General features: G+C 36.2%; 1 protein-coding gene across 4 annotated transcripts in view; it reads left to right on the top strand.

Moving 5' to 3' along the window:
• Positions 1 to 13,523, top strand: part of Erbb4 (erb-b2 receptor tyrosine kinase 4) — a 1,194,626-nt gene that overhangs the window by 428,169 nt on the left and 752,934 nt on the right. For all 4 annotated transcript variants that reach the window (XM_029569917.1, XM_029569919.1, XM_029569920.1 and 1 more), the window contains exon 2: positions 7,690 to 7,841. In XM_029569917.1, coding sequence (XP_029425777.1) covers positions 7,690 to 7,841 — 152 coding nt within the window. The remainder of the gene's footprint in view (positions 1 to 7,689; positions 7,842 to 13,523) is intronic.

The raw sequence follows: 13,523 nt of genomic DNA, 5'->3' as shown, positions 1-13,523 counted from the left end.
TTGATTTTTTTCATTGTTGGGGATGGAAACCAGGACTTCATATTCAAATATTTTTCTTGATAATAGACATACAGCATATACAGGTTTCTAATTTCTTTGGTGTTTGTTTTTACAAGTATGTGAGCTATTACACAAAACCTTGAAATTTTTATCAATCAATATTGTTTCATGATTATAGGCAAATGCTGTTAAATAACTATTCATTTAATTCTTATCTCACCATAGGTATATTGATGTGACAGTTAAGGGAAATTTTTGTTTGTTTTCCCCTTTATTATATTTCCTTTGCAAACCAATGGAGTGCTGATTTTATATCACATGCCCGTAGGCGCCAATTGATTTTCATCATCAACATGGATATTAACAATGTTTCATTTCTTTGTGATTTTTCCCATGAATCATTAGAATGATTTTGTTAGTCAAACTTTACATTTATATAAATTTCAAATTTCTGATCTTTTATCTGAAATCAGAATTATGTTAGATGCCATTCTTAAGTCTAAAATAAAAAAACTGACTTGTGTTTTCAAGTATAGTGACATTTGTAATTGAATCAATAGTAAATACAATAATTGGCCGTTTTATTTAGGACTCACATACAGCTTGAGTTGGAGTTACATTCAGGATGAAACTCTAGGGAGCCCAGACAAATTTAGGATTTTTTGAAGCTTAAACCACTGTGACCTTATCACTTAAAAACTTTTGTAATAGTGTTGGCAAAGGGGGCTGGATTTTGTTAAACTTGCTTCGGCTGGTGAAGAAGATTTTTCAATACTGTTTTGATAAACAGCTTTGTAAAATCAATGAAACTTGATGGCTTAAGCATTGTCTTGTATACATTGCCTGATTGTAAAATCGATTGACAAATAGAAGTTGTGATGCATTCAGGGAGAACTTCATTAAGAGAACTGCAAGTGATTTTTATGCTTCCATCCAAACCAATTTCTTGAAAATCATGTCTGCTTTTCAAGATAAAATCTATGCTAGGTATGCTATTGATTTTTCATAGTTTGAATCAAATCTAAAAATAAAGGAAAGCCATCCTGAGATAAAACATATTTCCATAATTAAACAGTATATAATAAAAATGCCAACAATTAGAATGTCTGGGAGTAAAACATTCTGATTAATTGTATTTTCTGTTTATTGGAGCATTTTAATGTCTTTGGGAAGTATTTCCAAACATAAATTTTGTAATTTCTCATTTTAATAAAGTATGTGCAAAACATAATTGATCTTCATTGAGGAGTTGAAACATAAAATTGGGGGATATATATCATTTATGCTTATTTTAATATCAGTGGGATGGAGATCATTTGTAGATAATTTTTTGGAAATTTCTGTATAGCTCAGTAGATAGAAAATAATGCTATATATTTTGCATTCTTCTTAAGAATTTGCAGCATTTTGTCTCTATCATGCAGAGATTGATATGACACAGGGTAGTGCATGTTCATTATGAGAGGTTTAAATACAATTAGAAATATTTGAAATCTTCAGAATATTTTAGTGCTAATCAATAATGTGAGTTTACAATGAACTTCAACTAGCTTTAACTATGTATTTCTTTTTCATAATGGGAAAAAGAGGAAACATATAATATTATCTGGGCATTCAGTTAGAGTAACAGAAATGAGTCCCTAGATGTGTTTGTGGTTTTATAGTTAGGTCAAAATGCACTGAATAATTTGAAAATATTTTCATTTAGATGATGATATGTCAATTTATAATAGAAGTTTATTTTCATCAGATTTTAAAATAATTAAAACCCGTATTTCGTAAACCAACATAGTATAGCCTTTTATTAGGTATTTATATGTTTATAAAGATTATTTTATAACTTTGCTGAGATTAATTAAGTAGGGATCATGGATTAAGGATTTTTCCAACGACCCTCTAATGTACGATGAAAAGTAAAATCTTGACTTTGATCTTCACAAATAAAGAATATGTATGTGAATCAAATTTATTGAAATTTATTTTGTTCTAGAACTTTTTAGCTGTGTAAATAGAAGATCTTCTACAGAATCAGGAAAATGTTCAAGTGATCAAAAATGAGTCACATTGAATCAAACATGCAACAAAATGACAGAATAGTTAAACTTATTTATGACTGAGAGCATATATCTCAGGAATGATAATCCTATGTATAATATTTTAGCACTTGGGACCCATATCACCCTTATCTTGATATTAAGGCTAATATAGCAATATAAAACATGACAGTTGTTTACAAATCCTACTTCCATTAGCACATTTCTCATCTGTCTAGAGGATGGGTCTTTCCTTCTTTAGGGTTGAGATCATGTTAAATTTTAGCAGTCAGTGCAGAGAGTCATAATTAGTAAAGTACTAAGGATAAAAGACTGAGTACTCAGCCTTAAAAGAGATATATTCATCAACTCAAACCACCACCAAAACCACCACTACCACCAGGTCTGAGGAAACATCATGGAGGAGGAGGCAGAAAAATGTAAGAGCTGGCTGATGGGGAGAAGAACTCTGAAATGAAAACTTCTGCATGTGACATAACTGTCTCACTCACGAATTCACAGCAGCTGTGGTTACCTGCAGATGACCAAGCCAGCCACAATTCCAGATTAGATAAGGAAATAGATAGTGGTCTCCAGGCCCCACTACTTGCCGAAGAGATATTGGCAGTTTTACAGCTCCTGGGGGAGAATCAAACATTTTATAAAATATTTTATTCATTTATTTATTATGTGTATGAGTGTGTTGCTTGCATGTATGTGAATGCACCCATGTCATGCATGCCCAGGAAGGTCAAAAGAGGGAGTTGGAACCCTGGAACTGGAGTTACAGATTGTTGTTAGCCACCATAAGAGTGCTAGGAACTGAACTTGAGTGCTCTGTAGCAGCAACTAGTGTTCTTAACCATGAGCCATCTCTCCAGCCCCCAGGAATGGAGTCATTCCTTTTGAGAGTATTTCCATGGTGAGTTTCTCATGCTACAGTGAATGTACCAACATTCACGCACAGATGAGCAGCAGTAACTGGACTTAGTGGGCTACTAATAAAAAGGCATGCAGTTGGGAGGAGTTTATGTTGGGGAGCTACAAAGAGTTGAGGTAGGAAATGGGGGGGTTAGATATGATCATATTTAATTGTATGCATGTAAAAAATTCTCAGTAATAACCATCATAAAAGATTTAGCCTTTAAAATTATACTTCCTACGGCAGACTGGACAAAAGCAAGGAGTAAGGAGGCAAACATGGTTCCATATATAAAGTTCTGAGAAAGTAGAACACAGCATGTCAAAATGTAGTCTGATGGACAAATTTGCTTTCTAAGGAAGAAGAAAATTGTAATCTTTGTTTTGAGTGTGTGCCTTCCCAGATAAAAATTATAAAATCTGTTTTATGTAGAAGGAGAAAATGGGTGTTGGGAATTGATAAACATGAAGGAATTTCAACATGCTGTATGAAGGACTGGGTGCTTAGGCGACAGACACAGGGCTGTGAATAGGAAGTGATAAGCTCCCAGGGCCCTGAAATAAAAGGAAGTAATTTTTGGTATGTAAATTTAGGATTTCAAGCTGGACATGATGGCTAATGATGGAGACTAAGTCAGGAAGATTAAAGATTTGAAGCAGCCTAGACCACATAGTAAGTTTCATGCTAGCCTGGGCTATAGAGTGGGCTCTCAAAAAGACCAAAAAAAAAAAAAACAAAAAAAAACAAAATGCGTGATTTCCTGTAGCCACATCAGGCCTGGAACTCACTATGTAGACAAGGCTGGCCTCAGTCGCACAGAGATTCACCAGCCCCTGCTTCTTGGGTGCTGAGATTAGAGGTGTGCACCACCACAACCGGCTATGCTTGAGTTTTGTAGGGGTCAAGATGGTTAGGTGTTGAGGAAATTCTTACAAGAACAGAGAACTATACCAGTTACTGAGAAACAGGAGGCTGATTACCTTGTCAAGACCTCAGAAGCTTATTTCTTCAGCACCTCAGTTACTGGGGAACAGGATGTGTTTTCCAAGGCTCAGTGGACCCCTTAATACCAGGAACCATTCAGACCTACTGAACTGAGAATCTGTGGTTTAGCATGTAATTTAGATGCATATTGAGAAGCCATGGCTAATTACAATACAATAAGTGGTCAGAAATTTGGGGCACTATTTTAAAGTACTGTAAGCCTTAGACTTTGAACAGCATTTTTTATCATTTCCTATCATGAGGTCAGTTGGCTGGGATCCTCTTGTCCTACCTGGATAGAGAATCATGGGTAGGAAAGGGGAAACAATTCTAATGTTGGCAGTTGTTCTAGACCCTTCGGTTTCTAAGACCTAGAGACTGGGCTGGTTGTGCCACAGGCTTACAATCCTCAAATAAATGCATCCTCAAATGTTGGTATAGTGCTATGACTATACCAACTCTGGTTGGGGGCTTGTTGCTCTGGCTCGAAAATACCAAAACAAAACAAATAACTCTCCAGAACTCCCTCAAAAAAACTCAAGCATTATGGGACTAAGATGGAAAGCATGGTGCGCATTCAATCAGATACAATTATTCATTAGTACCAGCAGGGGCCTGGTCCAGATTCCAAAACCTACGGTTATCTACAGTCCCTCATGAAAACTACATCTTCCTATAAACTATGCACATCCTCTTTGTATCTCTCTAGATTACTTATAATACCTGATACAATGTAAATACTATGTATGTAGTTATTACACTGTATCGGTTTAGGGAATAATGGCAAAAACTATCTTCACAGTTTTATTAAATCCACAGACTTGTTACCTGAGGACACGGCAGGTCACCTGTATTATGCAACCTTAAATAGATTGTAAGAATGCAAAGTTCTGCAAACAGTACACTACCTTTGGATGATGACTGTTACTTGCAAGATAATTATAGCTATATGAAAATGTATCGCACTGTGTGTGTGTTACAGAAAATGACCTGGGGAGAAATACACTAAATATTGTGTGTTGTGGAATTTTGTTTCCTTCTCCCTTATGCATTGTGTACTTTCCAAATTGTATTTAATTAGCATATATTATTATCATTATTATTAAATCCAAAATAGGCCAAAAAATGTACAATTTCGAAGAAAAATATTCTTCGTAGTGTAGCATACTACCATAGAGTTGGTGGCTTTATGAAATGGCAGTTTATTCTCTTACATGTCTGGATGTTAGAAATCTGAAAGCAAGCGCCCGCTGAGATTCAGGAAGAAGTCGTCCTTACCTCTCCCTAGCTTTTCATAGTATTTGGCATTCCTTGGCTTGTAGTTGCATCTTTCCAGCTTGCCTTTGAGGTCACAAAGCTGGCTTCCTATGTGTGTACGTTCATGTGGTATGTCTTTATCTGTATGTGTGTGCACACATGCATGCGTGCACACACACGTACCTGAGTATAAGCATGTGTGTTTGCAGATGTGCTCACCAGTGTAAGCCAGGTGTTGATATCAGGATATCTTCCTCAATCGCTTCTCCTCCTTATTTATTTTTTTAAGGTATGGTCTCTCAATGAACTTGGAACTTCCACCATTTTGGCTAGACTGGGTGGCCAGTAACCCCTGGGATCTGCCTGTCTCTGTTCCCCTCCACTCCCAGCGCTGGGGCTACAAGCACATATTACCACTCTGGACTTTTTTCTTTTCTTTTTTTTTTTTAATTGCAAAAGTACATGGGATATGAACTCAAGTTTTCATATTTGAACAAGCCCTTTACCCAGTAATCTTTATCTATAGATTTCATCTTCTTGAATGAACATTGATCATGGTGCATTAGGACTTCCCCTTGAAGACCTTTGTTTGGTAACATTTAAAAGGACCCGTTTCAAGGATGGTCACCTAGTCAGCTGTCCACTCTTACAGAAAATAACTGAGATAATCCAAAGAGAAGGCCTACATTGGTTCATGGCTTCAGAAGTTCTAGTCCATGATCTTCTGGCCTGTGGTGTGGTATTGCATCATGGTTGGAATGCATGGTAGGGTAAGACCACTCATCTTAATGGTCTGGATGTCAAAGAGGCTGAGGTATCTCAAAACCCTCCAGGAGAACTCACTTAACGATTAGATTACTTCTGTATAGCCTTTGTCTTCCACGGCTGCCAAATAGTGTTGTGTACTGGGGACTAACCTCTAATGCACAGTTTGGGGGTGATACTTAATCTAAATCATAGCAATCATGTCCATGTACCAAAGGTTAAGAGTCCAACATATATTTTTAGGGAACACAGTTCTTCTCTTAACACAATAATGTCTTAAAACATACATAAAATGAATATTCAAATCCAAACTAGACAGTTTCTTTTTTTCTTTTATTCTAAGGCATTTACACTCTATTCTTCAAGACTCTTCAAGACATTCAGAATAGGATTTTTATTATTGTTGGTGTGTGTGTAGGAAAAACAGGCTTTAAGTATTAGGATTCAGTAAGACTTGATTGTCACAACTTGAGGTATGCTACTTGCCGTCTCTGTGAATCAGGCATGCAGAAGTGTCTGTGACTTCTCTTTGAAGATATTTGCTTTTTGTTCATGGTATACTACATAGCTTACTTAGAGAAGACTCATTTATAATATATTCTTTAATCACTAATGTAAGATTCACAATCCAACATTTAACTATTGAAAATTAGCCAGTACACTAAATGTTAAGATATGGTATACAAATCGGTTTGTATATCTTGAGAAATAACAGATAAAAGTATGACAGTGAAAGACAAAAAAGATATCAGTAGAAACCCCAAACAGATACATCTTTGTATACACTCATGCATACATTTGAACAAAGCTAAGAGCACATCCATCAAAACTGGAAGCCTGAGATAGTGTGTTATCAGACCATTATACTTCTGAGACTTATGAATCTGCATAGGAATGGCCCCATTGATTTCAACACTTTGTTACATATTTTATTTGTAGTATATGTTTAAAGTACTTTAAGTTGTTTTATACTCTTTAAAGAAGGTATTATTGAGCTTTACAGGTGCGTATTTTTATCACGTACACAATGTACTCAAATAACTTATTTTACAATAAAGAATAAAATGTATATTTAATTTGTTTTTATTTGTAAGTATATGTATCTGTGGGAGTTTGTGTGTGGCTATGCGCATGTGAGTGCAGATGTCTGTGGATTCCGGAGCATAGGGTCCCCTAAGAGCTGGAATCACAGGTGGTCATGAGCTGCCCAGTGTTATTGCTAGGAACTGAACTCCAGACTTCCGGAAGAGCAGCATGTGCTCTTAAGCACTGAGCCATCTCTCTAGCCTGAGAATAAATATTTAAAAAGAATTATGCTCTCACCTTTCAGTTTTCTTTACACATGGACTCATTCAGAAAATTGAGTAACTGATGATTCCTAAAGAAAACCACATTTAATTTAAATTAAGTGTACTTACGTGATTTACACGAGAAAACAGCAAATGTGATTATTTCAAGTTTATCTCCTTATAAGTAAAACTTAAAGGAGTGTCTGTAGAACCCTTCTTATTTTTTTTTGCTTGTCATATGTAATTTAGGAATAAATACAGATAAAGTTAAGCTATTTATCTGCTTAGAGGGTGGTCTATGGCTCTTAATTTCATTTTTCAATACTTTGAAGAATTAGGATAGATTGTTGTTGTTATAGGATTGTATTTTGTGGAATTGTTATCATTGCTCAAGTCATTCACAGGGTTTGTAATTGCAGGTGTATCTTTGTCTTTTCAGTGTGTGCAGGAACAGAGAATAAATTGAGCTCTCTCTCCGACCTGGAACAGCAGTACCGAGCCTTGCGCAAATACTATGAAAACTGTGAGGTAGTCATGGGCAACCTGGAGATCACCAGCATTGAGCACAACCGGGACCTCTCCTTTCTGCGGGTACAGCTGTCTCTTTCTTTCTCTTCTCTTCTTTGTGAGTGGACACAATGTACAGAGGAGACCTGCTGGCTTAGACCTGGTGGTTCGACTCTTCTGCCAGGCAGGGTCTGTGACAGTAGGCAGAATTTAAACAACTGAGAAGCACAGGCAGGAAGAGACTGGTAATAACAATGCCATGGTGACTGACACCCTGAGTCTAGAGGATCTGCTGTTGCCATTAGATTGATAAAAGAGTCTGTTGGGGTGTCATACAGGACATACCGCAAGTCTGTTTTTTTCTGACAGGCTGAGTACTAGGAGAATCAGAAGACCAATCAAACAAGAACAGGAGGCTTTAGCTATGGTCTTCTTTTCTTCCCCGTTTCTGTCTCTTTGAGACTGTTTTATATTACTTGAAGGAGAGCAATACTATTTCATCTAAAAAAGGTGTTAGTGGCGTTTGATCTTCAAATTGTAAATGGTTTCAAACAGACTCATGAGAAATCACAAATTATTTCATAGGTCAATGCATACACATTAAATATACACATAAGTACAAAAATATATATGACAGTTACCTGTAGAAATCCACTTTAGAAATTTATTTTGGCTCTCATTTAACCTTACTAGGAAAAAGACTTTAAGAGCAAATGCCTACATTTTAAGTTTTGCCTTAATTGGGAGAGGAAGAGTATGAAATTTGAAGTGACAGTGACCAAGGGAAATAAGAATACAGTTGTTGCAAAACTAAGAATTTACTTTTATGTAACATTTGTTAATATATAATTTAAGAATAGCATATCTGGAATATATATGATGTTTTTCAATAATATTTAAGTATTTTAAAGGAGAACTACCTTACATAAGTCAAACGAAAGCATTCTGAATGTGAATATAGTATTCTGTAGATAATATATTATTTAGAATTATAGTCATTTAAGCAATTCCTTAGTTAGAGGAAGTACTTAAATACTATTCAAATATTTTGACTTAAATATATGTCTATAACTAGTAAAAACTTCAGAAATGAATCATGTGAAACATAAATAGTATGGTGTGGTACATGATACCACTTTAAAAATGATTCTCACAACTGATGGAGTGAATTAAGCTATTTCCTTATTCTATGTCCTGATAGACAAAGCCATGATTCTACAAGTGCCAAAATTTTTAGTTTGTATGGTATTTTGTAATGATGTATTTGACTTTTAAAATTCTGCAGTAAAATTTCATTTGAATGCTAGAAAAAGCATTTTAGAAACATGCATATCTTGGGTGTGGGTTTTTTCTTACTTTTTAAAAATATTTTATTTATTATTATTTTTATTTTATGTGTATGAGTGCATTTCGTGTGTGTATTCAAGTTTACCAGGTGGTAAAATGCCTAGGGAGGTCAGAAGACGGTGTTGGATCCCCTGGAACAGGAGTTATAGAGGGTTGTTAGCTACTGTGTGGGTGCTGGGAATAGCACCCAAGTCCTCTGTTAGAACAGTCTTTGCTCTTCACTGCTGAGCCATCTCTCCAGTCCTAGGTTTCTTGTTTTTAAAAGGCAACAAGCACAAGGTATCCTAGATGACACTTGAGAAACTAAATGACATTCTATTAAAGGGCTGATAAAGAAGGCTGAGTTCTGAAGTAGAGAAAAAAAAGAGCACCTAAGATCCAAACAGCATGAGAGAATCAAAGAATGTAATTCAATGACAATTTTTCCTTTCATCTTCTGTGTCTTCATAGTCACTTTTATTTTTATTGTCACCACACCCACCGTGTTCTGGGAAAAGACACAAGCTGTGACAACCAGAAACCCCTCCCAGGAGGAGTCCGTATTAGAACTAAGAACACTCAGTTTTTAGATGAGTTGTCTGGTCCACAATGGTAGAACACCACCATCTTTTGTCTTATAGTTTGACAAACAGAGAGATGTACAAATAAAAGATTAAAGCACTCCAAAACAGATATATGGTAGAGATAGACAGAAAGACACATTTACCGAAATTACTACCATGGGTATCATTCCTGGTCAGTTTCTAAGCTTCTGATGACTGGTTGAACCCAGTCCTTTCAGTCATTTGGACCGTTAAGATACTCCCAGAATTTGATTGTAACTTTGTAATAGTTTCCCCCTTTCCCCTTTAAACTTGATAATAATTATTTCTTTGTACCATAACTGAAATCCTCTATCTCGTACCCCCTGCCCAAAGATCACAAAAAGAAAGAAAATAGGTCCTGGAAACTGGACTGATGATGGTTGTAGATATAGGTCAGTTGGTAGAGTACTTGCCAACCATACGTAAAGTCTTAGGCTGATCCAGCATCTAACACAGAATAAAAACTACATATGATAGTGCATGTAAAGTAGAGGTAGAGGTCAGTAGTTCAAGGTCATTCCTGATTACATAGAGAGTTCAAGGCCACCCTGGTTACGTTGAAGAGTCTGCCTCAGAAAAAAGAAACATGGGTTGATGATCTACCTTAAATTCTCTTTTAAAAAATATTGTAATGGGAAAAATAGGGAAACTTTAAATGGGAAGCTATGGTGGAATGTTTAGAAAGTGAGACAGAGTGGATAGATAAATAATGCCTAGCTATAAAAAAAAAAACAAAAAAAACAGAGAGACTCATATTAGTCCAACTACTTAATGATAAATTATACATACAACATCTCTACATGAGTTCATGTGTTCAGCTAAAGCTTACATAATAATAAACAGTGCCAAATAGGAGAAATCTTCCTTTGAGTTGTTGGCCAGGGTAGTCTAAGAGTCTCTCAAAATTATACAGGCTATTACTATAGCCCTTGATGGCCTCCCAGAACTTGAAGGTTAGACTCTACTGCTGAAGACAGAACATACTTCAGACACAGGATTTGGAGCAATAGAGCTGCAACTGACCTGGAATCCATTTCCCCTGAAGGCTAGCTCCCATAACTTTGGAGAGCACTATGATGTTATCAAGGGGGATCATCACTTAATGGCCCAACATCAGCTTCATGACCAAATAACCATATCAAGGACCAACATAGCACATGACATTGGCACTTGTCAAGATAAAAGTAGTAGCACTTTTATCTTGTGGCAATCAACAGCTACCTAATTGAACCAAAAGCCCACTCAATGGGAGGAAACTTAAGTGTGGTGTGGGAAACAATCAAATACACGTTGCTGGAGAAGCCATATGTCTTAGGGAAAACCCCAAGATTGTCACATCCCTAGACTAATGTAATATCTTACTATGTGAAAAATATGGATTCTTATATTTACAGATAAGTATTATAGTCACCACTCATCCAAGAAGCTTCTTTTGCACCACATGGAGACTATTATCAGGAACCACAACTGGTCACACACAAACATTGTCTATGAATTGTCCTGGCCTAAATGACACATCTACAATGCAACCTCTACACCTAAGGCACATGGAACATAGAACCAGGGGTAAAGAGGACACTAATGAATAGCTCAATTCTCATATGAAGCTCCTCCATGCCACAGAGGGCCAGGAACACAAATTTACAAAGCATAGAGTCTGCAAAATGCTGGTCATTAGACAGGACTCCTATATTAAATTTCACCCTCCTAGAGCTCAGAGAGCATGGTGGAAGACGGGGCAGAAAGATTGTAAGACCAGGGGAAGAGGTGCATAACCATATGGAAACAGAATCCTACAAACTCCTGGGACCCTGCTCATATGAATCTATAGCAATGGTGTCAGTGTATGTAAGTCCCATGCAAACTCAAGTAGGCAGAAAACCCAGCATAGAACTAGGGAAATGGACAGCAGACCCAAATCTTACCTGAAGAAATATTGGCAACTTATTACTGCTGGGTGAGGAAGAGCTAATCTTCCTAAAGCGAGGGATTCTAGATTAAGATGACTAGACCTTTGTAGATGAAATTGTACCAAGGGATGTCTGGGGACACTAACTTGACACAATAGGCCTTAATACAAATGACAGAATATATGCATTCCAGTGGGGTGTGTGGGAGGGGGCCGGTGAAGAAGGGTTATAAAAATGATTAAGATTGAAATACAAAAAATTTCAATAAAAGCAAATTTTAAAAATCGTGTAATGTTTTAGATGCTTCCCTTCATCTTGGTTGGACAGCATCAGTTTTGATGAAATGCATTTAGATTCTTTGTTTCCAAGATGTTTTCACTATAGAAATGATGCTTTTTTAACCCAGCTTTCCTGAAACCTGCAGATTTTACATTTCTTTCTGGTGAATATAAAATCTGGTTGACTGTGTTTAACATTCAACCTCAAAGCCAGCACATAGTTGACTAGAAATAGACTCTAATAGTTACTACATACTTTATCACCATCACAAGGTTAAGCTATAAAATAGAAAGCAGCAAGGCATAAAAAATCACAGATTTTGTGTTATTGTCCTACACTTTAAGAACTCTCTAAAACAAGGCAAAATGTAGATGGAAATGGGAATGAACCATTCAACCTTTCATCCTCATTAGATGCTGGCCAGCCTTCTCTCCTTTGTCATCCCATTGGTCTTCCTGGCTACTGCTGGCATCCACTAACTTAGTGCTTCTAGAAATGTGCCTGTCCCACTGCTTTTATATTTCAGGTTTATTTTAATGTATATTAAATTAAATTATTATATATATTATATATATGCCAGCAAATAACTAATTGTCATCTATGTGTAAAGCATTGTGACATGTAACATAGTATTAATCCTCCTCACCCTTGTTGAAGCCCTGGCTTCATTTTATGTGTATGCTGTGGCTTATAAATACTATATTTTGATACTTGGTTTATGGACATGGAAGAGTAGCAATGTCAGTAACTCATTGGACTTCTGTTTGCTATAGTCCCCAACCCTTAAATCTTAATGCTTATGCATGCCTTTATTGCCAAAAATGAATAAGCAGAAATCAATATATAAAGGTATCTTTTTAATTGGGAATTCATACAATATATTTTAAGATATTTGTTTTTCTCCCCTATATTCACCATCCTTACTACTTTCTGCCCAGTTTTGTGTATTCTGTTATATATAGAATACAATTTGTGTCCCCAAGTACATATATCTATCTATCTACAAATATTCCACTTGATAGTAAAAGGCTACGGCTTTGGAAAAGCCAAAAATTATAGCTTTCTATGAGACTGATGTCACCTACTGTGGTTATGAGTCACCTATAGAAATGCTATCTTCTCTCATATGGTAATAGATACATGCTTTTATGTTTATGTACTAAACTTTACAAAGTAAAATATGCCATATTATATATTTGGAAGAATAGTACTTTTAATGTAAGAAGATTACAAGAAAAATGCCACCTAAAAATTCCTGTCAAAAAATAACTTTCCAGAAACTATATAGCTTAATTTTTCTTTATCAAAGAAAATATTCTATCCTTCAATGTAAATATTTTGGAATATATTTAGTAATTAAAATTTTGTAAGAATAGGCCGGGTATGGTGGCACTTGCCTTTAATCCCAGCACGTGGGGGAGAAAGGCAGGCCGATCTCTGTGAGTTCAAGATGAGCCTAGTCTACATAGTGAGTTCTAGGCCAGCTGTGGCTACAGAGAGAGCCTATTTCAAAACGACAACAAAAACAAAAAACAAAAACAAAATGTGGGCCAGGAGTGGTGGCACATGCCTGTAATGCCAGCACTGGGGAGGCAGAGGCAGGTGGATCTTTGTGAGTTTGAGGCCAGCCTGGTCTACATGGTGAA

Source organism: Nannospalax galili, unplaced genomic scaffold, assembly GCF_000622305.1.
Source record: "Nannospalax galili isolate Female #2095 unplaced genomic scaffold, S.galili_v1.0 scaffold281, whole genome shotgun sequence".
Classification (NCBI taxonomy): Eukaryota; Metazoa; Chordata; class Mammalia; order Rodentia; family Spalacidae; genus Nannospalax; species Nannospalax galili.
The sequence above is the reverse complement of the archived record's forward strand: the minus strand, read 5'-3'. Positions and strand labels throughout refer to the sequence as shown.